A 26,685-nucleotide genomic window follows, 5' to 3' on the forward strand; every position below is an offset into this window, starting at 1 on the left:
GAATCAAAATGTTTAAGGAAAATTATTAAAAATAGAGGCTACATATTAGTTATCTCCTTTGCTCACTGGGAGGGAATTTAGGGGAAATGCAGTATTAAAGAGATGCATCCATATATGATATTTTTCCAAAGTCTGCAAACCCTGTTGAAATAAATGCAGCCTTGAAAACTGTTATGAACATTATTTATGCTACATTGAAAATAATATTGGCAAAGCAAATAGGTCTCACCTTTGGGAACTATGGGCCTTGTCAAAGCCTTTTGGTGATGGTGTGCCAGAGTCAACTAAAAGCACAAAAAAGTTGCGAAGTGCATCATTCTGTATTTGCTCACGTTGAATCATTTACACAAGCGTGCCTAAAAGTGCCATTGACAGCATTTTTTTGTTTGCCAGTACGGGAGGGGTTGGTAAATTAAAAAGAAATAGCATGACATTTTTTGTTTTTAAAGACAGACGTCTGGCAGTAATTTTGCTGCTTGCTCCAAGGTTTCGCCTATGCCAAAATGTGTTTGTCTTTGTTGTTATGCATGGTGGACAGTAAGTAATAAGCTGAATTAGTTGAGTGTTTGTGATTTAGTACCTGACTTTCCCTCGTTTTGGAGCAAGGAGTTGCAGATGTGTGTGGGCAAGGAATGGAGCAGTTTAAATATCCATTGAACATGCAATCAACGCAGATTCTTTCAACCCAATCATCTTCATCACCTGAGAACATATGAATTGAGAGGGGCGATCCTGATTGAGCGGGTCATCAACCTGTCACAGGACTGCTGTGTGGCTGCAGAGAAAGCCTGGAGCAGAGTCTTAGGAATCACTCCATTGGGCAATTGCAAGTAATGTGTCACTATCCTTACACAGACCGTTTACATCCTATTCACCTCAACAGAAAAGCATCACTGCAGTTTCCCCCTTTTGAACAGGACAGCGCCATATAAAACTTCTTCAAAAAAGTAAAAGTACCACATTTGCCATCGAGCATACGGTTGTTTTGAATGTTTTTAATAGCATAGTGCATGAGAGGCGACACTGCATATGGAACTGTAAGCCTTTAAGCTGCTTTGCATACGCAACCTTCTCCCCAACTCTACTGTTCTCAGTTTTATAATGAACACTTGAGTTAATTAACAAAATTTGCTCTACACTACATCAGGGGTCTCCAAACCGGTCCTGGAGGGCCGGATCCATGCCAGATTTTTAAAATTACTACATGTATCTCAATGGGGATATCCCAAAAATCTGCCTGGATCTGGACCTCCAGGACCGGTTTGGAGACCCCTGCACTACATATACGAGTATGGCTGAGCGAAAGATATACAGGTGTGGAAATCAGTACAGAGATACTTGGAAGATACGCAGAAAGAGACTGAGATATACTTGGATTATTCACAGGTTACATGACTTCATAGCGTAACATTTATGGCATCGCACCCACTCTGAAAATAGTTTTAACACCCCTGCCTATGAACTGGTTCCCTGGCAGCAAGGCAATGCAGGCTTTCCTTACGATCGGTTGTTGTGCGTTACAAGGCAATTCAGAGCCGACATGTAACTTGATTGTTCGCTTTCTGTGCTTCAAAAGTTTGTTTGAGTTCTGATGATGGCTGCCTGTAAATCTCGCACACTTGTAAATGAACGTCGAGCATTTCAATTTATGTATGCTACTATAATCTATCCAGCGATGGTAATGAGTGTTGATCACTGCCGACAAGCGGAGAGACAGGAAAAAAGGCTGCAGCCTTGAAGCAAAACATTTGAGGGGGCCTGTGATATACATCGTTTGCTAGTATGGAGAACAAACTATTTCATTCAATTGATTTACAGTACAGTGAGGCATGCAATGAAAACAAACTACAAAATACCTCAAGACTGCGCTTTTAAGAACATCTGAACGTGAGATGAAACTAAAATTCTTCCCATGGAATACTGTTCCAAAATCAGGTATAGTGTGCACAGAGTCCAGTGGAGCCCCAAAGGTAGACAAAGGTAAACGTAGATAGCACCTCGTTCTCTATTTGTAGTAGTGTGGAAGTAAAGCAGTCCTATAGGAAGTAAATTAAGCAATCGGTTTACAGGTAAGTACTTGTTTCTGGGAGTTGGTATTCTTGGTTTAGAACAAGGTTCCCCCAGGGTCGAGAATGCACTCTCAGAACACCTTCAGCGGCACTAGGGCGGCCGGGTGCAGAGTGCTGAGGCCCAATGTTATCAAATGGGGGATGGGGGACTCCGATTGGTGGCTGCTCACGAGCACGCCACAAGGTTGTAGGTGCAACGCTCCTGGACTTAGGCTCAGAGTAAAAGGGGATCCATTTTAGCACAGAAGGTGCACCCATAGTGCCACAGGCCGGGCAGGTGGAGGGTGCGCAGGTGAGCAGGTTTGCTTTTATAGCCTTGTCTATGTGAGCACAGTGGAGAATATTGGCGTACCTGTATATAAGCAGTGAGCCTTGGAATGTACAATTAATATTTTGATGTGTCAATTGTAAAGGCACAACTGTTAAGGTAGAGTGCATTGGTGATATTTTGTGTGTTAGGCGTTCTGCTTTTATGGGAGTAAGGAAGAGATTTATCAGCGAGTCTCCTTATTTTACTTAATAAAATATGTACAGCAGCTCTGTTCAGAGATGTGTTTTTTCAATGATTTCTCAATAAGTGTAAAAGCGTTAACTATGTTGTTCCTTCTTACATTTGACATGCTTTACTTAATCTTCCACTCCCTATGAGTGTTTGCTATTTCCAGGATGTTGTTACTCCCCCGCCCCCCCCCCCCCCCCCCCAGCCAGCATATTACTCTTGTCTTCTCCCCCCCCCCCCCCCTCATAACCTAATTCCCATTTTGTGGTTCTCAAGCACCGCAAGGTTCATATAATTGGCAATAGCGCTATGCAAATATCACTCCCGTGCATACAAAAAAACAAAAGTAATAAGCATTGTTATGTTTTTGCACCAAAGAGCTCTAGCTTTCACTAATGCAAGACCTATTGCATTGCAAATGCTCGTTTAGTTTTCCTACTGCAGACTGTCTCACCTTGCCCTCTAAATCAGTGTTTCCCACTCTGAGAGTGGGTTTGGAGCAGCTTTTAGGTGGGATGTGAAAGTCAAAGCAATAAATAACAAGCATTTACAATGCAATGGTTTTGCCTTTGTTAAAGTTAGAGCTATTGGCATTGCTTTTGACACTCTGCACTCTGAAGCTCCACTCTGCACTCTGCACTCTGCACTCTGCATCCGCACTCTGCATCCGCACTCTGCATCCGCACTCTGCATCCGCATCCGCACTCTGCATCCGCACTCTGCATCCGCACTCTGCATCCGCACTCTGCATCCGCACTCTGCATCCGCACTCTGCATCCGCACTCTGCATCCGCACTCTGCATCCGCACTCTGCATCCGCACTCTGTATCCGCACTCTGTATCTGCACTCTGTATCTGCACTCTGTATCCCCACTTATTTTTTTAGGATTTGTTCCCTGACTATAACCCACCACCAAGCAATGCACATACCAGTCTGCTCCCAGCCTGCCCGCCTCTCATGAGGGACACATTTCTACACACAACCGCATTCACGCCAGTGAATGGGCGAGCCGGACAGGGCACGCGGATCCTGAAAGGTTGGGATTGTGCGATTCAAGTGCATTTAACGTAACATCATATTCGCATGCAGGGTTTCCGAATTTTTAGAGGTACAAGCTGTCTTCATGACTAATGAATGTTATGCCCTGTACGTTTCCTGTTAACCGGTATCTTGGTCCCGTTTGTTTAATTGAAACTGGCCAAGACTACATCTCCCACAATACAACAGGTTGATACATGAAAGCTCAACACTGAGGCCGTCTTGAAGCCCTATATTTTAACAAGCCATAACGGTAATGTTTCATTTACTATAGAACTCGAGATGCCTCATCGCACCCCCGGGCAGAGCTGTGGGTGGGACCTGCGATCACAGGCTCGAGCCCCGGTTCTTGCTTCGGTCCTCCCAACCCCAAGGCTGGTGACATTTGCAGCGCTTTGAAACTGCCCTTGCGTTGAACAGGCACTTTACAAGTAGCTAAGATATTTGCAAACTTTCCAAATTCCTACATTTCTATGTCAAACATTAAGTAGTCCGTCTCTTCGCTAGTTTGCTCGTCAGGACTTTGCCAATGCTGTGCACTTGAAGGTGGCGCGAGTACTTGTACATTCGGTAACTTGCAATGCGCAGCTTGTCGTAGTGAGAACGAGCGAGAGCGAAGATATTGGCTGCCGGCACAATCATTTAATCTGTAACAAGTGGATAAATACATTTTGTGTGTACTACCTAAAAAGGGTATCAAACGAGAAGGGTTACACAAAAGAAAGGATAATGAAGAGGGGATGAACAGTGAAGAATAAGAGCGAGAAAGTAAACATCGAGCGAGATAAGGACGAAGAGCAACAAGATCAGGAACCACGGGTGCGGAGAGAAAAATAAGAAATCGAGAAAAAAGTGATAAAGAAAAAAACTCCCGAAAGATAGATTGAAAAGGGGTGTGTCGTGTTTTTTTGTAGTTTTTAAGTCGTGATCAAGGAGATGGAGGGGCTGAGAGGCAGAAAAGGGGATTAAGGAAAGGAGATGGGCCAGCTGGAGAGTAAACCAGGCAGGAGCAAGTATGTCAGAGACTAAAATATACCAGTGGAGGGACGAGAAAGGATCAGAAAAGGGGCAGATAAAGGAAGTATTCGGGAGTCAGAGGGCAGCAGGACAGGGGCGTATATACCTCAGATTGATGGTGCGTGTAAGGGCAGATGGAGAGGCAAGAGAAGGGCGGTTGGAGGAACAGATATGGGGCAGGAGGGACAGAGAATGTAAAGAAATGACGCTTCATGGAGTGGATGAGGGTTGGCCTCGGCAGGGTCAATGGAGGGCTGGGGCAGGTACAGATGCAAGAGAAGGCGCAGCTAGAGGAACAAATGGGACAGAGAGTGGAGAGACCGAGGTTGGGGTTGATGAGGGCAGGCACTGGAGGGGTCAAGGCCAGAGCGGGGGCTGGGGCAGGTACGGATGCAAGAGAAGGCGCAGTTAGAGGGAACAGATGGGGCAGAAAGTGATGGAGCAGAGATAACTGACACGTATATGGGTAGAAACGGGCAGGCACTGGAGGGGTCCAGGGCAGAGCGGTGTTTGGGGCAGGTACTGATGCATGAGAAGGGGCAGTTAGAAGAAACTTAAGGAAGAGATGGGGCAGAAAGTGGCGGGACAGAATAGAAAGAACTGACACTCACTGGGGTAGATGCGGGCAGGCTCTGGCGGGGTCAAGGGCAGAGCGTGGGCTGGGGCAGGTACGGATGCAAGAGAAGGGGCAGTTAGAGGGAACTTTGGGTAGCAGATGGAAGAGACTGGAGGGAGCCGATACTGGGGTAGATGCGGGCAGACACTGGCGGGATCCAGGGGGGGGGGGGGGTGTTGGGGACACGGAGGGGCAGTTAAAGGGACGCTGGAGTGCAGGGGCGGGCCCAGGGATGCGCTGGCCTCCTCCCCCATCCCTGCTCACCTCGGGGGGGCCGGAGGCTGGGGCGCCCCCAGGGGGATGGCAGGACCGCCTCAGCCCCGCCGGGGGGCGTCTAGAGGGGGCTCCGAGCCTCGGCCATGGCGTGGATCCTGCAGCACAGGCTCTTCCATAGGGCTCCACGGGGGGGAGGGGAGCGGGGGAGGGAGGGAGCCTGGCCTTGTACGGTGGCCCCGCTGGCCCAAGCCGAGGCAGCATGGCCGCCGGAGAGGGAGGGAAGGGTGGGGGCCCGGGGAGCAGCGCCTGCCATGCAGCAGAGCACAGTGCGCGACAGGGGCCGAGCCGAGGCGCCGCAGGGACGATGAGAGGGAGTCCGGACCCGAGAACAAAGGAACAGACAGAGCGATGGAACAGAAATGTAACCTTCAAAGCACCCCCCAGCACACCCCATCAGAGCCCTGCGACCCCCCCGCCTACATCGCATTCCTCCTGTAAATGCTAGCACTGACCACTTTAGCTCAACAATAATTTTATTCCGTTATTTTTTTGGGGGGGGTTAATAATTATTGTTTAAAAATGTTAACTTCAGACATGCGTAAATACATAAATACTTGTGTTTTGGATCGTTAAGTGTATATGTTTTGGGAGAAAAGGCTCAGCTACAGTACAAGCACACAGGTTGATCATTTTCGCTGACTCACTGTGACAGAAGAACGTACTATTGACAGCCTGACTAAGCATCAATCTTTCGGGCATGCCATTGCACGCTCCTCGTTATTTTACCAGCAAGGCTGATTCCAATTAGTAGTTTATAAAGAGTGCTTTCAAACTGAGCGCACCACACAGGTGGCCGACAGTGAACTCCACAATGGCACACAAAGAGAACGAGGAAATAATCGGCTACAGCAAAGTATTACTTCGACAAAAACTCTGTCTTTTAACCATATAGTTTATGAAAAATAAAATGCGCTTTTCTTAAATCGTAAATGTTTCAATAAAAAGTAGACTATTTTCATTGTTATTTTATCAATGTGTGGGCTGCTTATTGTGTTACATATCAATATTTCTTCAATGCTAATCCCAAGGTAGGTTGAGCCGTGTTTTTGATAAAATTGTTTCATTAAAATGGAAAAACACCCTTTATATATGGCCGCCTGGCTAGCCCATGACGTTCAACTGGCTCAATGGGCGCGCTTCGACTGCGCTTTTGTCAAAATTAAAAGGCGTCCTGGGCTCTCTTTTGCAATGGGCATAGAAATAGCTGCGATTCCGGGCATCGTATTATCAGTTGCAACGAAACAAAGGCCGCCTAGGTCTCCGCGAGGTTTCACGCCAAAACCCCATACTGGGTAAGTCTTTGGGTCGTTTAAATTGCACATAGTTTCGGTAAATTGATTTGAGTCATACGCAGGCTGTTTCGCTGATGTGAGTAATGCATAGACCCTTGATATCTGCCATATTCCTGTTGAAACTTTTTATTTAAGCTAAATATGATAGAAAGCATAAACAGCACCGTGCCCCGTGGTAATACACATAGATTACACCGTTACTGAAAATGTAAAATGGCGCCTGCCGTGCTCCCTTCCCTCGCTTTTCTTGCCGGTAAGTGCCAGTCTTTCTTCTGTTTCAATGTCCGGCGCTCGGTGTTGTGTAACCGGAAGTGGTTGCTTGCTGTGGTTGGGGCTGCTGGTGTCACCGAGTGACCCGCGCCCGCTCCACTGGCAGCATGAAGCCGCGCGGGGAGCGTCGGAGGAAGCCCGCAACCCGCAGCAGAGGAGCCCCAGGCCATCGAAGGGCGCAGCCCGACAGAGCCACCGCCGCAACAGCCCCGGTTAGTACGGAACCATGCGAAACATATTACATTGACTACCGTGGGGTGAGAACGTCTCTCGATGTTTAACAGCAGTCCTTGGGATTTTTGGGAGCTGAGCTCTGGATTGAGTGGTGTATGTGCTATTATAGTACCTCACACCGGAGTCAGGGAAAGCAAGACACCTGCCCATTGTCGTGCAGGGTCTGGGGTTGATGTCAGGGGTGAGGCGGTTGTGACGAACCCCTGGGGTTTGGGGGGGGGGCTGCTGGTGGTCAGACGTGCTGCAGGAGGTGGAGCTGTCAACTCCGGGTGTGGTGGGGACGGACCATCGCTGAGAAGGGGCCAGTGCTTCATGTTAGTATACGGCCGGCAAGACCGAGAGCAGCAACAAGAATCCGGGTATGTGGAATACTTATCGTTATACACTGAGCACAGAAGTATTGTTTAGAATTTTCTTTATATATTTAGAATATGATTGAACTGTTCTTTCCTGAGAAAACACTGTGCCCTGTCCTAGAAGGTCTATACGTTTGTAAGCAACATTTGATAAAGCACTTTGTGTGGTGCTGTCGTAGTCTGTTTGACCTTTACAGAATTTAAATTCTCGTTGATTTGTATTCGAGGTTGTCCGGAATCATTGACGCCTGGATAGGGAAGATTTTAATTGGTAATCTTTTGCTCATCATGGTATTTTTGACGTGTGCTTTGCTGCGTATGGGTGTCTGTGCCTAATACCGGTACATTAATTTCCCCGGAGTCCATGGCTGTCCAGTGCTTAAGCCACTTATTTTGCTCATACAAATGACTTGTGTGATTTTTGCACTATTGTGCGCAAATGTGAGTGGTATTAAAGGTCACTTGTTATGATTTCCAGCCAAATAACGTTTGGCGGTATGGCTTGTGTGCCCGGAAGGCATGTGAGGCTATTTAATGAATACTTATGGTCCAGAAAGTGCTGTTGATATTACGGGCAGGAGAGACGCAGAAGTGCCGGCAATGCCGGACCAGACACGGGGGCGTTCCCGGCGTCCTGTGACGTCGGCAAAAGCCAAAGAATGTCGGGAACGCCCCCGTGTCTGGTCCGGCATTGACGGACAGGCCCCTCGTCCAATGGCAAGGCTCAGTTTACGGAGCCAGCCAATCAAGGACGAGGGCCGAACCAAGCCACACTACAGTTATCATCAGGTTTTCGCCTGCGCCGAAAAGATGCGCAGAGCGCATCTTCGGCGAGGCAAAACCTAACAAGCATTTACAATGCAATGGTTTTGCCTTTGTTAAAGTTAGAGCTATTGGCATTGCTCTTGACATTTTCATTTATGTTTTTTTTTAACATAAATAAATGGCATTGTCATTTACAATGCCACTAGCTTTATCTCTCGCAAATGACACACAAACACACACAGAGCCCCCCCCACACACACCCACACAGAGCCCCACACACACAGCCACACAGAGCCCCCCCCACACACAGCCACACAAAGCTTCCCACACACACAGCCACACAAAGCTTCCCACAACAGCCACACAAAGCTTCCCACAACAGCCACACAAAGCTTCCCACACACACAGCCACACAAAGCTTCCCACACACAGCCACACAAAGCTTCCCACACACACAGCCACACAGAGCCCTCCACACACACCCACACAGAGCCTTCCACACACACCCACACAGCACAAGCAGGCAACAGGGGCACAAGCAGGCAACAGGGGCACACGGAGGCACAAGCAGGCAACAGGGGCACACGGAGGCACAAGCAGGCAACAGGGGCACACAGAGGCACAAGCAGGCAACAGGGGCACACAGAGGCACAAGCAGGCAACAGGGGCACACAGAGGCACAAGCAGGCAACAGGGGCTCACGGAGGCACAAGCAGGCAACAGGGGCACACGGAGGCACAAGCAGGCAACAGGGGCACACAGAGGCACAAGCAGGCAACAGCGGCACAAGCAGGCAACAGGGACACACGGAGGCACAAGCAGGCAACAGGGGCACACGGAGGCACAAGCAGGCAACAGGGGCACTTACGGAGGCACAAGCAGGCAACAGGGTCACGAAAACTGAGGCACAAGCAGGCAACAGGGGCACGAAAACTGAGGCACAAGCAGGCGACGGGCACAAAAACGGAGGCACAAGCAGGCAACAGGGGCACACGGAGGCACAAGCAGGCAACAGGGGCACACCGAGGCACAAGCAGGCAACAGGGTCATGAAAACAAGTACAAGCAGGCAAAAGGGTCACAAGCAGGAATTGTAATTTAGACGGGGCTTAAGTGGAGAACGGTCAGTAGGGAAGTAGTGCGGCTGGTGCAGTGGTACCAGGCCGAAAGGTGAGAGGGGCTGTCTGCACCCCAGTTTGGACAGTTTCCACTACCTAACAGGGATTGGTGGGAGGGGGGCGTACTTCTTGCTTGCTTTAGGGCTGTTACTTCGAGGACGCAGTGCACGCTCCTGCCTGCTGCCGCCGAGACACGACAACAGGCAGGGAGAGGACAGGCTGGGAGAGGGCAGGGAGGGGACAGGCTGGGAGGGGACAGGCTGGGAGGGGACAGGCTGGGAGAGGGCAGGCTGGGAGAGGGCAGGGAGGGGACAGGCTGGGAGAGGGCAGGCTGGGAGAGGGCAGGGAGGGGACAGGCTGGGAGAGGGCAGGTTGGGAGAGGGCAGGCTGGAAGTGGACAGGATGGGAGAGGAAAGGCTGGGAAAGGGCATGAAGTGGACAGGCTGGGAAACGGCATTTCGGTTTTCTTGTGAAATCAGTCAGACTTCGGGAAACCTCGATGCCATTATAAGACCATGAAACACGGCTACCCCAAGGATACTTCCGTTTTCAACCACAGGCCCCGTTTGATGTAACAGTCACTACGCTAAGTGCATCCTGTTTTAAATTGGTTTCTTTTTCCATGTCTATCTGCACTCCCTGTTGGCCAATTAAAAGCCTACACCTCATGTTCACCATGCTACAGGATTCACATAGTAAGAAAAAGTATGAAAGGGGGCGACTTTAGTGAGAAAGCACGCGTTTCCCCCTGGGTTGCAGAGCCACATCTTCTGAAATAAGAATTCAAAGTCCTCTCTCTGCATATCTAGACATCTGCTTCCCCCTCCAATCATCTCACTGACAACCACACCTGACCAGTCAATCATTCGAGCTGTGGACTCCGCTTCAGCACTGATGGGCTTAACTTCTGCCCCTCCCCAATTGCAATATCTTGACGCTTTGCGAGGCAGTGCAGCTCGCTTGTGCCAGACCCCAGCACATATATGATGGTATGACGCCAGCCTATGTACACAGATGTGTAAATAATAATCACATTATAAGTAATAAGGGTGTGTGTGGGTGTGTATATATATATATCGTCCCCTCCTTCCCAGTCCATGAAAAGGGCTCCCGTGCTTGCTCCGGGGCAGCCCCAGGGTCTCTGCATGTTACTGGTCCCGTGTAGCCGAGGCCCAGGAAGAAAAGACACCGCTCAAGGTCAGCGGCTGAGGTTGAAACCTCTGGCAAGCAGCGCTTCCAGCCCCCGCCCTCCCCCCTCACACACACCCACCCCCATGAAGGATTCCTATCGACATAGTACTGCTACGTGGGATGGAAAGATCCGTTTTATTTTTTTTTTTTTATTTGTGCGTTTTTATATAGCGCGGACTTTACCCGAAGGTGTCAGAGCGCTTCACAATAGGAACAGAACTGATACATGAGAACATTACAAGTGAACAAAATATAAAAGCAAACGTTACATTAAATGAAGTACAAATGACAATCGTGAGCCAACAAAATACAAAAGCTCTTCAAATGTTAAGAAAGCTTCAGCACAACCGCTAAACAACCGAACGGGACGCGGTACAAGGTGCCGGGACACACAGAGCACAAACACACACACCCTAGTGGCCTGAGCCACCCTCACAAGTGCTGCTGTGTGCAAGTGTGAAATAGGAAGTGGCGACAGGGCCCTGTGGCAGCAGGTGGGCGTGGAGAGTGCAACCCATGGCGCGCAACACAGTAAGTGAGTGCACACAGGCCCCTCACACGGTACACGTCAATAGATTGCATCCCAGGTTGTGCAACGATTTCCAAATATGACGCTGAACACAGATATTGAAATGCCTTATAGTGCCCTGCCCCCCACAAGATGCAGAACCAGGCCTGGTGTGCAAATCACAAACAACCACCATACGTTGTGCACGAGAGACACCAGCACACTGCATACACGCAGGTCTCCCCCCAAACATAGAACACCAGAGGTCTTTCCACGCAGAATTGGTGTGATACGCAACACCCCGTTACTCGCACACTAGGCTAGGGACACAACGTCCTGCTCTCAGGCAAACAGCTTCCAAACAAGACTCAGGGGCAAACGAGGACAGCCGAGGCCCACTTATCAACCCCTGTCTGGGCAGGTTCTCCCCCCCGTCAGCCGGCACCAGGGCGGGCCGCGTCCTCGCCAGAACATCCACTTTAACAATCACACCAAACACATAAGTTAGAGGTGGGTTTCACGTGGAGCTGATGGAGGAGCACGACTACGCGCAATTGTGCCACCACCATTACTGTGTGCAATCCAGCCACACGCACACACCACAGCCTCCAAGCATTACAGCCACACGCACACACCACAGCATCCAAGCATTACAGCCACACGCACACACCAAGCCTCCAAACATTACAGCCACACGCACACACCAAGCCTCCAAACATTGCAGCCACACGCACACACCACAGCCTCCAAGCATTACAGCGACACGCACACACCACAGCCTCCAAGCATTACAGCCACACGCACACAGTACAGTGCCCTGTAAACACAATCTGGCCACACACTCGGCAAACACTCCCCACTGCTGAAGAGCAACACGTCCTAGTGCTTGTTTTTGCGTATTTTTCTGGGCAGCTGGTATTTTTTTTTTGGCACAGGGATGGCACAGACCCTGCCAGGAGGGCTCCTTCACGGAGGGTTTTTACATGCAGAAGAGATTACTACCAGGCACGTTTTTGTTGTTTCAATTCCCCCTCCATGTGCCTCACTGCCAGAAATCGGGTATATAAAATGACACTGAGTGGCTTGATTAAAGGTTATTGGACGAGGACGGAAAGGAGCTCCACAAAAGGCTTACACACCCTCAATTTATTAGCCACAAGCTTGATTAGACGGAGGGAGGCCTCGCAGATGCGGCCGGGCCGCCTTGAAGGCGGCTGCCGGCGGGCTGACCCGGGAAGCCCCGCGCGGAGCTGATTGCAATTACCCGACGCTTTACACATCGTCTGGCCCGAGACTGGGCTGTCGCAGGACCACCAGACGCTGCTGCGGGCGCTGCAGATGGCACCGGCTGACACACTTGGGGCACATTACACGAGCATCTGCACAGCACATGATGCCGGGCTGTTTCATGATAGCTGGGGCTCCACAGAGTGTGTAAACGAGCCGGCTGTCAAAGGCAGATATATGGGAAGCCTCGTGAAGCCCACACGGCAGGGGAAAAGGAAATGGGAGGGGAATCACGCGCAGGCTGGATCATTTCAAAGAAGCCCAAGAAAAACCACGCTGCAATAAAACTCCCATTACCTTATTAAAATGTCCTTGTTAGAATGAGTTCCCTTTAAAAGCACGCACTGCAAACACACTGCGCTGGTGCTCTGCTGACTTATCCCGCTCGGATTCTGCATCTACTCGAACTGCCTCATACGAGCCTTCTGGCGACTTTTGCTCGGTTGTCATTGTGCATCCAGAGTGGCTTTTAGGATGTGATTCTGCCTCATTAGTGATGTGTTCTGGTCGTACGGTTCGGCTCCCGGTTCTGTGCACGCAGCAGAGAGGCCAAGGACTGGTTGTGCAGGTAGGGGGGCGGGAACGGGGCCGGGGAGACACGGAGAGCGAGGCAGCGGTAGGGGGGCGGGAACTGGGAGCCGAGGCAGCGGTAGGGGGGCGGGAATGGGGCCGGGGAGACACGGAGAGCGAGGCAGCGGTAGGGGGGCGGGAACGGGGTGTATAATTCTGCACATCGCTGATGTAATTATTGTGGGATGAATGCAACTTTGAAATGTGACAATTGTTCGCAATTCCAACAAGCATTTACAATGCAATGGTTTTGCCTTTGTTAAAGTTAGAGCTATTGGCATTGCTCTTGACATTTTCATTTATGTTTTTTTTTAACATAAATAAATGGCATTGTCATTTACAATGCCACTAGCTTTATCTCTCGCAAATGACACACAAACACACACAGAGCCCCCCCCACACACACCCACACAGAGCCCCACACACACAGCCACACAGAGCCCCCCCCACACACAGCCACACAAAGCTTCCCACACACACAGCCACACAAAGCTTCCCACAACAGCCACACAAAGCTTCCCACACACACAGCCACACAAAGCTTCCCACACACAGCCACACAAAGCTTCCCACACACACAGCCACACAGAGCCCTCCACACACACCCACACAGAGCCTTCCACACACACCCACACAGCACAAGCAGGCAACAGGGGCACAAGCAGGCAACAGGGGCACACGGAGGCACAAGCAGGCAACAGGGGCACACGGAGGCACAAGCAGGCAACAGGGGCACACAGAGGCACAAGCAGGCAACAGGGGCACACAGAGGCACAAGCAGGCAACAGGGGCACACAGAGGCACAAGCAGGCAACAGGGGCACACGGAGGCACAAGCAGGCAACAGGGGCACACGGAGGCACAAGCAGGCAACAGGGGCACACGGAGGCACAAGCAGGCAACAGGGGCACACAGAGGCACAAGCAGGCAACAGCGGCACAAGCAGGCAACAGGGACACACGGAGGCACAAGCAGGCAACAGGGGCACACGGAGGCACAAGCAGGCAACAGGGGCACTTACGGAGGCACAAGCAGGCAACAGGGTCACGAAAACTGAGGCACAAGCAGGCGACAGGGGCACGAAAACTGAGGCACAAGCAGGCGACAGGGGCACAAAAACGGAGGCACAAGCAGGCAACAGGGGCACACGGAGGCACAAGCAGGCAACAGGGGCACACCGAGGCACAAGCAGGCAACAGGGTCATGAAAACAAGTACAAGCAGGCAAAAGGGTCACAAGCAGGAATTGTAATTTAGACGGGGCTTAAGTGGAGAACGGTCAGTAGGGAAGTAGTGCGGCTGGTGCAGTGGTACCAGGCCGAAAGGTGAGAGGGGCTGTCTGCACCCCAGTTTGGACAGTTTCCACTACCTAACAGGGATTGGTGGGAGGGGGGCGTACTTCTTGCTTGCTTTAGGGCTGTTACTTCGAGGACGCAGTGCACGCTCCTGCCTGCTGCCGCCGAGACACGACAACAGGCAGGGAGAGGACAGGCTGGGAGAGGGCAGGGAGGGGACAGGCTGGGAGGGGACAGGCTGGGAGGGGACAGGCTGGGAGGGGACAGGCTGGGAGAGGGCAGGCTGGGAGAGGGCAGGGAGGGGACAGGCTGGGAGAGGGCAGGCTGGGAGAGGGCAGGGAGGGGACAGGCTGGGAGAGGGCAGGTTGGGAGAGGGCAGGCTGGAAGTGGACAGGATGGGAGAGGAAAGGCTGGGAAAGGGCATGGAGGGGACAGGCTGGGAAAGGGCAGGCTGGAAGTGGACAGGCTGGGAAACGGCATTTCGGTTTTCTTGTGAAATCAGTCAGACTTCGGGAAACCTCGATGCCATTATAAGACCATGAAACACGGCTACCCCAAGGATACTTCCGTTTTCAACCACAGGCCCCGTTTGATGTAACAGTCACTACGCTAAGTGCATCCTGTTTTAAATTGGTTTCTTTTTCCATGTCTATCTGCACTCCCTGTTGGCCAATTAAAAGCCTACACCTCATGTTCACCATGCTACAGGATTCACATAGTAAGAAAAAGTATGAAAGGGGGCGACTTTAGTGAGAAAGCACGCGTTTCCCCCTGGGTTGCAGAGCCACATCTTCTGAAATAAGAATTCAAAGTCCTCTCTCTGCATATCTAGACATCTGCTTCCCCCTCCAATCATCTCACTGACAACCACACCTGACCAGTCAATCATTCGAGCTGTGGACTCCGCTTCAGCACTGATGGGCTTAACTTCTGCCCCTCCCCAATTGCAATATCTTGACGCTTTGCGAGGCAGTGCAGCTCGCTTGTGCCAGACCCCAGCACATATATGATGGTATGACGCCAGCCTATGTACACAGATGTGTAAATAATAATCACATTATAAGTAATAAGGGTGTGTGTGGGTGTGTATATATATATATATCGTCCCCTCCTTCCCAGTCCATGAAAAGGGCTCCCGTGCTTGCTCCGGGGCAGCCCCAGGGTCTCTGCATGTTACTGGTCCCGTGTAGCCGAGGCCCAGGAAGAAAAGACACCGCTCAAGGTCAGCGGCTGAGGTTGAAACCTCTGGCAAGCAGCGCTTCCAGCCCCCGCCCTCCCCCCTCACACACACCCACCCCCATGAAGGATTCCTATCGACATAGTACTGCTACGTGGGATGGAAAGATCCGTTTTATTTTTTTATTTTTATTTGTGCGTTTTTATATAGCGCGGACTTTACCCGAAGGTGTCAGAGCGCTTCACAATAGGAACAGAACTGATACATGAGAACATTACAAGTGAACAAAATATAAAAGCAAACGTTACATTAAATGAAGCACAAATGACAATCGTGAGCCAACAAAATACAAAAGCTCTTCAAATGTTAAGAAAGCTTCAGCACAACCGCTAAACAACCGAACGGGACGCGGTACAAGGTGCCGGGACACACAGAGCACAAACACACACACCCTAGTGGCCTGAGCCACCCTCACAAGTGCTGCTGTGTGCAAGTGTGAAATAGGAAGTGGCGACAGGGCCCTGTGGCAGCAGGTGGGCGTGGAGAGTGCAACCCATGGCGCGCAACACAGTAAGTGAGTGCACACAGGCCCCTCACACGGTACACGTCAATAGATTGCATCCCAGGTTGTGCAACGATTTCCAAATATGACGCTGAACACAGATATTGAAATGCCTTATAGTGCCCTGCCCCCCACAAGATGCAGAACCAGGCCTGGTGTGCAAATCACAAACAACCACCATACGTTGTGCACGAGAGACACCAGCACACTGCATACACGCAGGTCTCCCCCCAAACATAGAACACCAGAGGTCTTTCCACGCAGAAATGGTGTGATACGCAACACCCCGTTACTCGCACACTAGGCTAGGGACACAACGTCCTGCTCTCAGGCAAACAGCTTCCAAACAAGACTCAGGGGCAAACGAGGACAGCCGAGGCCCACTTATCAACCCCTGTCTGGGCAGGTTCTCCCCCCCGTCAGCCGGCACCAGGGCGGGCCGCGTCCTCGCCAGAACATCCACTTTAACAATCACACCAAACACATAAGTTAGAGGTGGGTTTCACGTGGAGCTGATGGAGGAGCACGACTACGCGCAATTGTGCCACCACCATTACTGTGTGCAACCCAGCCACACGCACACACCACAGCCTCCAAGCATTACAGCCACACGCACACACCACAGCATCCAAGCATTACAGCCACACGCACACACCAAGCCTCCAAACATTACAGCCACACGCACACACCAAGCCTCCAAACATTGCAGCCACACGCACACACCACAGCCTCCAAGCATTACAGCGACACGCACACACCACAGCCTCCAAGCATTACAGCCACACGCACACAGTACAGTGCCCTGTAAACACAATCTGGCCACACACTCGGCAAACACTCCCCACTGCTGAAGAGCAACACGTCCTAGTGCTTGTTTTTGCGTATTTTTCTGGGCAGCTGGTATTTTTTTTTTGGCACAGGGATGGCACAGACCCTGCCAGGAGGGCTCCTTCACGGAGGGTTTTTACATGCAGAAGAGATTACTACCAGGCACGTTTTTGTTGTTTCAATTCCCCCTCCATGTGCCTCACTGCCAGAAATCGGGTATATAAAATGACACTGAGTGGCTTGATTAAAGGTTATTGGACGAGGACGGAAAGGAGCTCCACAAAAGGCTTACACACCCTCAATTTATTAGCCACAAGCTTGATTAGACGGAGGGAGGCCTCGCAGATGCGGCCGGGCCGCCTTGAAGGCGGCTGCCGGCGGGCTGACCCGGGAAGCCCAGCGCGGAGCTGATTGCAATTACCCGACGCTTTACACATCGTCTGGCCCGAGACTGGGCTGTCGCAGGACCACCAGACGCTGCTGCGGGCGCTGCAGATGGCACCGGCTGACACACTTGGGGCACATTACACGAGCATCTGCACAGCACATGATGCCGGGCTGTTTCATGATAGCTGGGGCTCCACAGAGTGTGTAAACGAGCCGGCTGTCAAAGGCAGATATATGGGAAGCCTCGTGAAGCCCACACGGCAGGGGAAAAGGAAATGGGAGGGGAATCACGCGCAGGCTGGATCATTTCAAAGAAGCCCAAGAAAAACCACGCTGCAATAAAACTCCCATTACCTTATTAAAATGTCCTTGTTAGAATGAGTTCCCTTTAAAAGCACGCACTGCAAACACACTGCGCTGGTGCTCTGCTGACTTATCCCGCTCGGATTCTGCATCTACTCGAACTGCCTCATACGAGCCTTCTGGCGACTTTTGCTCGGTTGTCATTGTGCATCCAGAGTGGCTTTTAGGATGTGATTCTGCCTCATTAGTGATGTGTTCTGGTCGTACGGTTCGGCTCCCGGTTCTGTGCACGCAGCAGAGAGGCCAAGGACTGGTTGTGCAGGTAGGGGGGCGGGAACGGGGCCGGGGAGACACGGAGAGCGAGGCAGCGGTAGGGGGGCGGGAACTGGGAGCCGAGGCAGCGGTAGGGGGGCGGGAATGGGGCCGGGGAGACACGGAGAGCGAGGCAGCGGTAGGGGGGCGGGAACGGGGTGTATAATTCTGCACATCGCTGATGTAATTATTGTGGGATGAATGCAACTTTGAAATGTGACAATTGTTCGCAATTCCAAAAATACCAAATAAATAATACATTAAAACAAGGAGCTGAGGAGCCGAGGAGAGGTGGGGAGAGGAGGACACCATCTCACTCACCTTCGCTTTTAGTGAGAAGCGACTCAGCATCCAGCCTTTAGCCTCCAGACTCCTGCTGCCTGCCTGCGTGTATTCGGCGGCGGGGGAAGCTCCGTGCTCCGTGTTCCTGCAGCCTGCAACGGGAGAGGACACGGGGGGCGGGAGGGGACACGGGGGGGGCGGGAGGGGACACGGACGGGAAAGCAGAGGGAAAGCAGAGGACACGGGGGGCGGGAGGGGACACGGGGGGGGGGGCGGGAGGGGACACGGACGGGAAAGCACTCACGCAAGCAGGAAAGGGTGCCGGCTCAATGCCGGGACAGACTCGGGGGCGTTCCCGGCGTCGCGTGACGTTGGCAAAAGCCAAAGAATGTCGGGAACGCCCCCGTGTCTGGTCCGGCATTGACGGACAGGCCCCTCGTCCAATGGCAAGGCTCCGTTTACGGAGCCAGCCAATCAATGACGAGGGCCGACCCAAAGCCACACACACAACTCAAGAGGTTTTTTTGGCACATGCGCAAAGCGCATGGCCAGTCAAAACCTAAAAATACCAAATAAATAATACATTAAAACAAGGAGCTGAGGAGCCGAGGAGAGGTGGGGAGAGGAGGACACCATCTCACTCACCTTCGCTTTTAGTGAGAAGCGACTCAGCATCCAGCCTTTAGCCTCCAGACTCCTGCTGCCTGCCTGCGTGTATTCGGCGGCGGGGGAAGCTCCGTGCTCCGTGTTCCTGCAGCCTGCAACGGTAGAGGACACGGGGGGCGGGAGGGGACAGGGGGGGGCGGGAGGGGACACGGACGGGAAAGCAGAGGACACGGGGGGCGGGAGGGGACACGGGGGGGGCGGGAGGGGACACGGACGGGAAAGCACTCACGCAAGCAGGAAAGGGTGCCGGCTCAATGCCGGGACAGACTCGGGGGCGTTCCCGGCGTCGCGTGACGTTGGCAAAAGCCAAAGAATGTCGGGAACGCCCCCGTGTCTGGTCCGGCATTGACGGACAGGCCCCTCGTCCAATGGCAAGGCTCCGTTTACGGAGCCAGCCAATCAATGACGAGGGCCGACCCAAAGCCACACACACAACTCAAGAGGTTTTTTTGGCACATGCGCAAAGCGCATGGCCAGTCAAAACCTAAAAAGGCGTTTGAATTCTGTATTTATCTTTGCACATTTGCTGCGCTTCAGGGACAAAGATCACCTGCCAGGCTCTCTCTTCTGACAAATTGCTGTTTATTTTTGTGTGTAACATGGGGCTTGGTGTGTACAGACTCCTCTCACTTTGCCGTCGAAGAAAGTATAGTAAACTGAATTATGTGACACTTTTGCTGGGGAATAGATTGTGAAAGAAAAGGCTTTATGAAAAAATCTTTGTAACACCACAAAATGTAGATACTTGAAATTGAACTGTACACAGCAGTTCGGCAAGCACAAATGAGGCACTCTTTTTGTAACTCTGAAGTATGATGGAAACAAAGAATTTAATAGGATCAAAACTAATCGGGGCACTTTTTCTTGGTGATGCGCAGTTGATTCTCACTAGAGCCCAATCTCCACACGTGCAATAAAGCCTTATTATTAAAACTGTATGTCCACGCAAATATAGTGTGCATTTTATATGGAAAATGTTCTGTCTGTAAACGACAGTGTGCTATGACTGAGTTGCATAAAAAAAATTGCCTGACTCATGGCAATTAAAGCTAGATTGGCCGCAAACGTTTGTCATGCTAAAAATGGGTGGTGGTCACAAAACGTTTGGGAGGCACTGCTCTAAAGGGTTTTTAGGTCTCGCCTGTCGATGCGCATGCGCATCGAGCAAGGCGAGAGTATTGGCACTTATCCGCTCTTTATCCACACTGCAAGGAATCGTGGCGATTCCTTGCAGTGCACGAGAAATTTAAGCTCAATGCGCATGCGCATTGAGCTTAAATGCGCGTGCACATGCCCCCAGCCGCCTACTCTCTCTCACAGCCTCCCCCAGCTCCGCCCCCTCGCTACTTGATTGCACGGCCGCTAGGCCGTGCCTCCCCTACTCTCCTCCCCCCTCCTCCTCTCCTCCCCTGCCTGCCTGCCTCAACTCTCCGCCTCCCGATCTTTTCCTAGCTCCTGATCTTCTCCTGCCGGGGTTCCGATTTCCCTTGCACCCCCGATCGTCCCCTGATTTCCTCTTGTCTCTGCCCTCGCCGGATCCTCGGTTTCCTACTTCCTGGCTCCCTTTTCCCGGCTTCCTGGTTGCGCCTCACCGAACCCGGGGCATCTCCCGGGCGTTGCACCCTCCGGTCGGCGGAGCCTGAAAGTGAAACCACTACTCTCCTCCCCCCTCCTCCTCTCCTCCCCTGCCTGCCTGCCTGCCTCAACTCTCCGCCTCCCGATCTTTTCCTAGCTCCTGATCTTCTCCTGCCGGGGTTCCGATTTCCCTTGCACCCCCGATCGTCCCCTGATTTCCTCTTGTCTCTGCCCTCGCCGGATCCTCGGTTTCCTACTTCCTGGCTCCCTTTTCCCGGCTTCGTGGTTGCGCCTCACCGAACCCGGGGCATCTCCCGGGCGTTGCACCATCCGGTCGGCGGAGCCTGAAAGTGAAACCACGCGGGCTCTTCCTCCTGACGCTGCTTTCGGTTCTGAAGGAACACGTGTGCAGACTACAGATGAAAGCCATCTGCCCCGCGCCCCCTCCCCCTAGCACCCCCAGCCCGAGGCAGCTTCCCCTGCACAGACCTGCTCTCGGAGGTTCAATTATCGATCCTGTTTCCGGTGCCTTTGTGTGTCTCCGAAAGTGGGAATTGTACTGAACGTGAGAAAAACACACACAGCTACTGCTGCCTTGGAAGACTGCCAAAAGGGCGCTGACGCTGGCCACAAACTTGCACCTCTGCATTTTCTATTCTAGTCTTTTAGTTTCACTTTCATCAACGCGCACGACAGCTGGGACAGAAAACTTTTTTTGTGTCTATTTATATAGCGCCAACTCGACCCGAAGGTATTGGAGCGCTTTACATGAGCCCTGTATTTGCTTTACACTTTTAGGCACGGGGAGATTAAGTGATTTGCCCAGAATTTGACCACAATTTGCGTATTTGGTGAAGTTTAAACTGTTGAGGTTAGGGGGTATTATACGCCTTTGTAAATCGAAGACTACACCTGCAAACTGATGTAGTAACACTCCGCAACAGGAAATCAGAGAGGCTTAAAAACACACACACAACCTGGAAATTGTATTATAGACTGATTGCGCCACTGAGGTATTTCGACATCATGGTTTATTTTAACCCTTGGGCATGGCCAGCTGCCGCTCATCCCTTCCCACTTGATGATAACCTGTCTGGAGCGTAGGTTATATATCAGAAATGTCTTACTTGTTGGGGATGACGTTTAATGTCAAGAGTTCTTCAAGAGAGTGCACTTTATAGATGGAATAAAATACCCCCAGCCATACAGCTGAAGGGTATTGCAAGTTACTGAGAAGTTCTGTGTAGATGAACGAAGTTGAATAAACGCAAAATCTAGTGCAATGTTAAACACACCGCAAACATATATATTTGTAAAGCACACGTTCACCCATAAGTCTCTTGGCGCTGAATAACAGATGTTTATTGGTACCCAACTCAATGGTACTCATTTTATCGACCTCAGATGGATGAAAGGCCCCGCCAGAATTTGAACCTGTGTCTATGAGATCGAACACAAACCCCTGCAGTGGATGCATCGGTCCACTGAGCCACCAGAACAGGCACAAAGCACTTAGTAATCTCTTGCTATTAAAATCAATTTAATATGAGCAACATTACAAATGAACTGAAGCTAACAATGTGTGTATTTTTATGTTTTTCCTGCAGTGATAATCAGAGTGTAAAATATTAAATACGTTGCTGTAGATATTTCCTTCCTGCTGACCACTGTTTGTTTTAGAAAAGAAAAAACATAAGACTGGAAAGCCCTCACTCACTCACCCTCAACCCCTCACCCTCAACCCCTCACTCACGCTCACTCTCACTCATCCTCACTCAACCACCCTCGCCCTCACTCACCCTCAACCCCTCGCCCTCACTCACCCTCAACCCCTCACCCTCACTCACTCACCCTCAACCCCTCACCCTCACTCACCCAGCCTCAACCCCTCACCCTCACTCACTCCCCCTCAACCCCTCACCCTCACTCACTCACCCTCAACCCCTCCCCCTCGACCCCTCCCCCTCAACCCCTCACCCTCACTCACCCTCACTCACCCTCAACCCCTCACCCTCAAACCCTCACTCACCCTCAACCCCTCACCCTCAACCCCTCACTCACCCTCACTCTCACTCATCCTCACTCACCCTCAACCCCTCACCCTCACTCACCCTCACCCTCACTCACCCTCAACCCCTCACCCTCACTCACTCACCCTCAACCCCTCACCCTCAACCCCTCACTCACCCTCAACCCCTCACTCACCCTCACTCTCACTCACCCTCACTCAGCCTCAACTACTCCCCCTCACCCTCACTCACCCAAAACCCCTCACCCTCACCCTCACTCACCCTCACTCACCCTCAACACCTCACTCACCCTCACCCTCACTCACCCTCAACACCTCACCCTCAACCTCAACCCCTCACCCTCACTCACCCTCACTCACCCTCACTCACCCTCACTCACCCTCACTCACCCTCACTCACCCTCACTCACCCTCACTCTCACTCCCCCTCAACCCCTCACCCACCCTCACTCACCCTCACCCTCACTCACCCTCACTCACCCTCACACAGTGCAATAGTTCTCAGACCATTTCAGTTAGAGCTTTTAGAAATGTTTATGGCTTTTTTTATTTGTAATACTTTCGCATTGGCTACAGGAAACAAAAATGCTAAACATTTACAAAAAAACCCATAAACAATTCTAAAAGCACTAACTCTAATGGTGCGAGACCTATTGCATTTCCAATGCTTGTTATCTATTGCTCTGTGACAGTAAGCTACCCAGCATTCATGAGCAACCTGCACAAGCTTAGTGATCTAGGAACTGGATGTGGTGCTTCTCGTTTTCGACCTCCATCTCCAGGGGTCTTGTTCAGATAAAGATGGTAGTGCAAAAATACACCTACACACTTTCGCGTAACACCAGCTGCTAACATGTTCGCAAAATCAGAAAAACCTGTAAATTAAGCCGGGTAGATGGGCACAAAAACAGTTTGCCCTGGTCATTCACCACGTACAACTGATTGCTAAATTGTGACCACAAGCACTGCAGGCACCTGGTGAAATGTAATTTTGTACTAGTCTGCTTTTGTGCCCCAAGTTACTGCAGTGCTCACACCCGTTTTGGTGGTGAACTGTCAAATTTTATTAAATAGAACACAGTGTCGTGTCACATGGAGCTTTACAGTCCGGCTACTTTTGAGTATGCAGAGGCGATCCCAGCCTGATCTCACCTACTAGCTGTATGTAGAAAGAACACCACCACTAATCAAACAAGAGGAGAACATTGACGAACTCAATAACAGCACTTGCCTGATTTGACAACCAGATGTTGGCAATCTGGCATAGAGTGGAAGAAAACCTTGACCCTTGTGTTAGTCTACATGTGATACGGTTCTCCTACTTTGGACGTGCACCCTCTTGGTATAGCCATTGTTTTGTATTGCAGGCACAGGACCTATTCCTTTCTCCAGACTACATTTAAATCGTGGGGCATTGGTTTGTAGTCCTTGGCTCCAACTCTTGTTCTGAATTTGTTTAGTGTTTACACTTATCTTAGTGCATAGATACAGGTTGGTAAGTGGTGTGCAGGATCGAAGGAATATAGTTTGTATTGTAGCTTGATCTTCGCTTTTCAGAGGAAAAGTTACCGAAGTGTGGCCAGTTCCAGTCCAGTGCTGCATTCCATTGAATGTTTTTGTTGTTCATCTATATTGATCCCCTGTGGCAGATTGGACTAGTGTAACCTATCTCTATTTAGGGGCTGACTTCACCAGGTCTGTCCCTCAAATATGGCTGCCTAGCGGGATCGAACTGTCGATCATAGTAGGGCTACAAAACACTCCCAGTGGAGTCATTGGATGCATTTCTTTGCTAGCACAAATACTGCTAGCAGTTCTTAGAACATGAGGTCCTCCAGGTCTAGATCCAGACTTTATTTAATGACTGGTGGCAACATTAAGATGGGGAAGGGAAGGAGAGAGTGGGTCAGTCACTAAGGAATGCTTATCTGCAACGGTTAAGATGGAATGGGTGGGGCTTCATGGAGGTAACTTTGAATATTTCTTCATATTCAGCCTTGCAGATACTAAGTTGGGAAATTGAGTCTGAGTGGAGTTTGGGCTTGGAAATGTCCCTATATGCTGCCCTTACAGAACGCTCTACCGCCATACTGTGTTTTCCCACGTTTGTTTTAACCTCTATTATTCCAAAATCACCTAGACCCTGCATGAGTTGTTGTTTAGAACCGACCTCTCTGTTAACAGATTTCAAGCTCCTGCCTAATCTGGGATCACACTTCTGGCCATGAGGTCGAAGATGGTAACTGCTTTGTATTGAATGGATGAGGGTAATGCTAGCCTATGCAAAACAACTTGCAGTGGGATTTTAATATGGCAGATTCCTGGTTTCGTTGTGTTCCATCAGTGCTGTAGTCATGTCCATAAGGTCTCTAGTGTGACTCCTAAAGCAGCCAGATGAACCAGAGCTTAACATGGAGAGCTTACATACTGAAGCAACGCACTTCTGAAATTGTACATAGACCCATCTAGCAAGCGTCTTTAAAGAGCTTGGCCATCTGTGGCTGAGAGAGTGGGCAATTGTGAAAGTCACCAGATCCCATCTCCTGGTTCGAATAGTTCATAAGAAGCCTCATTTTTTAAAATTAAGTAATTTATCCTTCTGAATAAGATATTTTGAAATGTATCGCCAAAGGATATTGATGCCGATACTCTACCGCAGAAAAAGTTGTGCCATATGATTGCTTCTTAAACTTCGTAGACATTTTGTATCTTTTTTGAATTGGACTGTGAAACGGAGCAAGTTGAATCCCAGCATGAGATAAATCTTTTATTTTGTTAGAGGACTTAATTTCCCTTGGGTGCCCCACTCCTCACCACTTTGTCTACTTTTGTTCCTACCACAGGTGTTAACTGCTAGCCTGAAGGGCACAGCCATCTGCAGAGATGCCATCTGAGCATCGGAGGCGAGAAGGCCGCAGGTCCATTTTTAGCAGCCCTGAGAGGGAAGGTCGGCGTCCTATTTTCAGGAGCCCGGAGAGGGATGGCCGGCGGGCCATCTTTAACAGCCCCGAGAGGCACAGGCGTAGGGAGCTTGATAGACGGTAAATTCTCCATCTCTTTGGTAGTGACATAGGCCTACAGCACAGCTTCGAAGACTGACAGTTGGTATTTTTCTATTTGCACCTAGATATGCCATGACAAACAGCCCAGAGAGAGAAGGACGGAGGGTCATTTTTCACAGTCCAGAGAGGCCCAGGCGCAGAGAGCCTGATCGACGGTAAGCACTTCCTGCCTTCTCTCAGGTAATACTTGCCTTCTGCACTAGCCTTAAGACACATTAATTTGTCCCATCCATACATAATTAGTATGAATGGGACACATTAGTGTACTTTTAATATCTCTTGGGCTGCAAGAATTCATTTAAGTAACAGAGGAAAATGCAGCACAGTTGTCCATTGTATCCAGTGGAGGCAAATGCTGCCTGCCTGATATTTGACAGGGGAATATCCTCATTGTTCCTCCTAGTAGGGTATTTTTGTAGGATCTCCTAAGGGAGTCATCCCACAACATGCCCTGAAATGCATACGTGTTAAGATCCAGAACGATCATAAGCACTGTTTGTTCTTCATCATGAGCTTTATTTTAATATTCATGAACACTGAATGTCTCCCCCTATGTCCCAGATCTCCAAAACAATGGTTTCAAAGAGAAAACGAGCCATTCTGAGTTGCTGATTTTTTAAAATATATCAGTAAATAGAAGGTGATGTACTTAGACTAAATCATAAATTGGATTAAAAGATATACAGTGTGTCCCTATCTTTTTGTTCACATACCTGTTCAGTTACTGGAGGCCTTTTTTGATGGACCCATTGGGTGGCGTGATAAATAGTCTTGAAAATTCCATCTAGTTAGATTGTTGTAGTATTGGATATTTTACATTTATTTGAACATGGTGTTTTTGTGAGTCTGCCCATTAAGTGGATTAGATTTGCTACTATTGCTCTGACTTGGTTCCGGCCCTCTTTGGGGCTTCTGAATCCGTCCTCTCCAGCAAAGAGCACTGACAGCAATAGACAGACCAGAGAGCATGTCCGAGCTACTCACTCTGAAAATATAACTTTGTTCTCCTCCTCCGATAATATGGCTGTGATTTTACACCTTTCGTGTTGATAGAGGATTTTCTAATGACGAAGGACCTAGAGGCACATTAGACACACCACGAA

At 50.5% G+C, this 26,685-nt stretch overlaps 1 protein-coding gene across 1 annotated transcript in view; it reads left to right on the plus strand.

Annotated features, from left to right (window-relative positions):
* Positions 1–26,685, plus strand: part of RBM10 (RNA binding motif protein 10) — a 185,696-nt gene that overhangs the window by 35,891 nt on the left and 123,120 nt on the right. Inside the window, exons 2-3 of the mRNA XM_086940312.1 lie at positions 25,364–25,561; positions 25,648–25,737. Of these exons, the coding sequence (XP_086796438.1) occupies positions 25,404–25,561; positions 25,648–25,737 (248 nt within the window). The 5' untranslated portion in view covers positions 25,364–25,403. The remainder of the gene's footprint in view (positions 1–25,363; positions 25,562–25,647; positions 25,738–26,685) is intronic.

Source organism: Lissotriton vulgaris, chromosome 10 (genome assembly GCF_964263255.1).
Source record: "Lissotriton vulgaris chromosome 10, aLisVul1.2, whole genome shotgun sequence".
In the NCBI taxonomy this organism is placed as follows: domain Eukaryota; kingdom Metazoa; phylum Chordata; class Amphibia; order Caudata; family Salamandridae; genus Lissotriton; species Lissotriton vulgaris.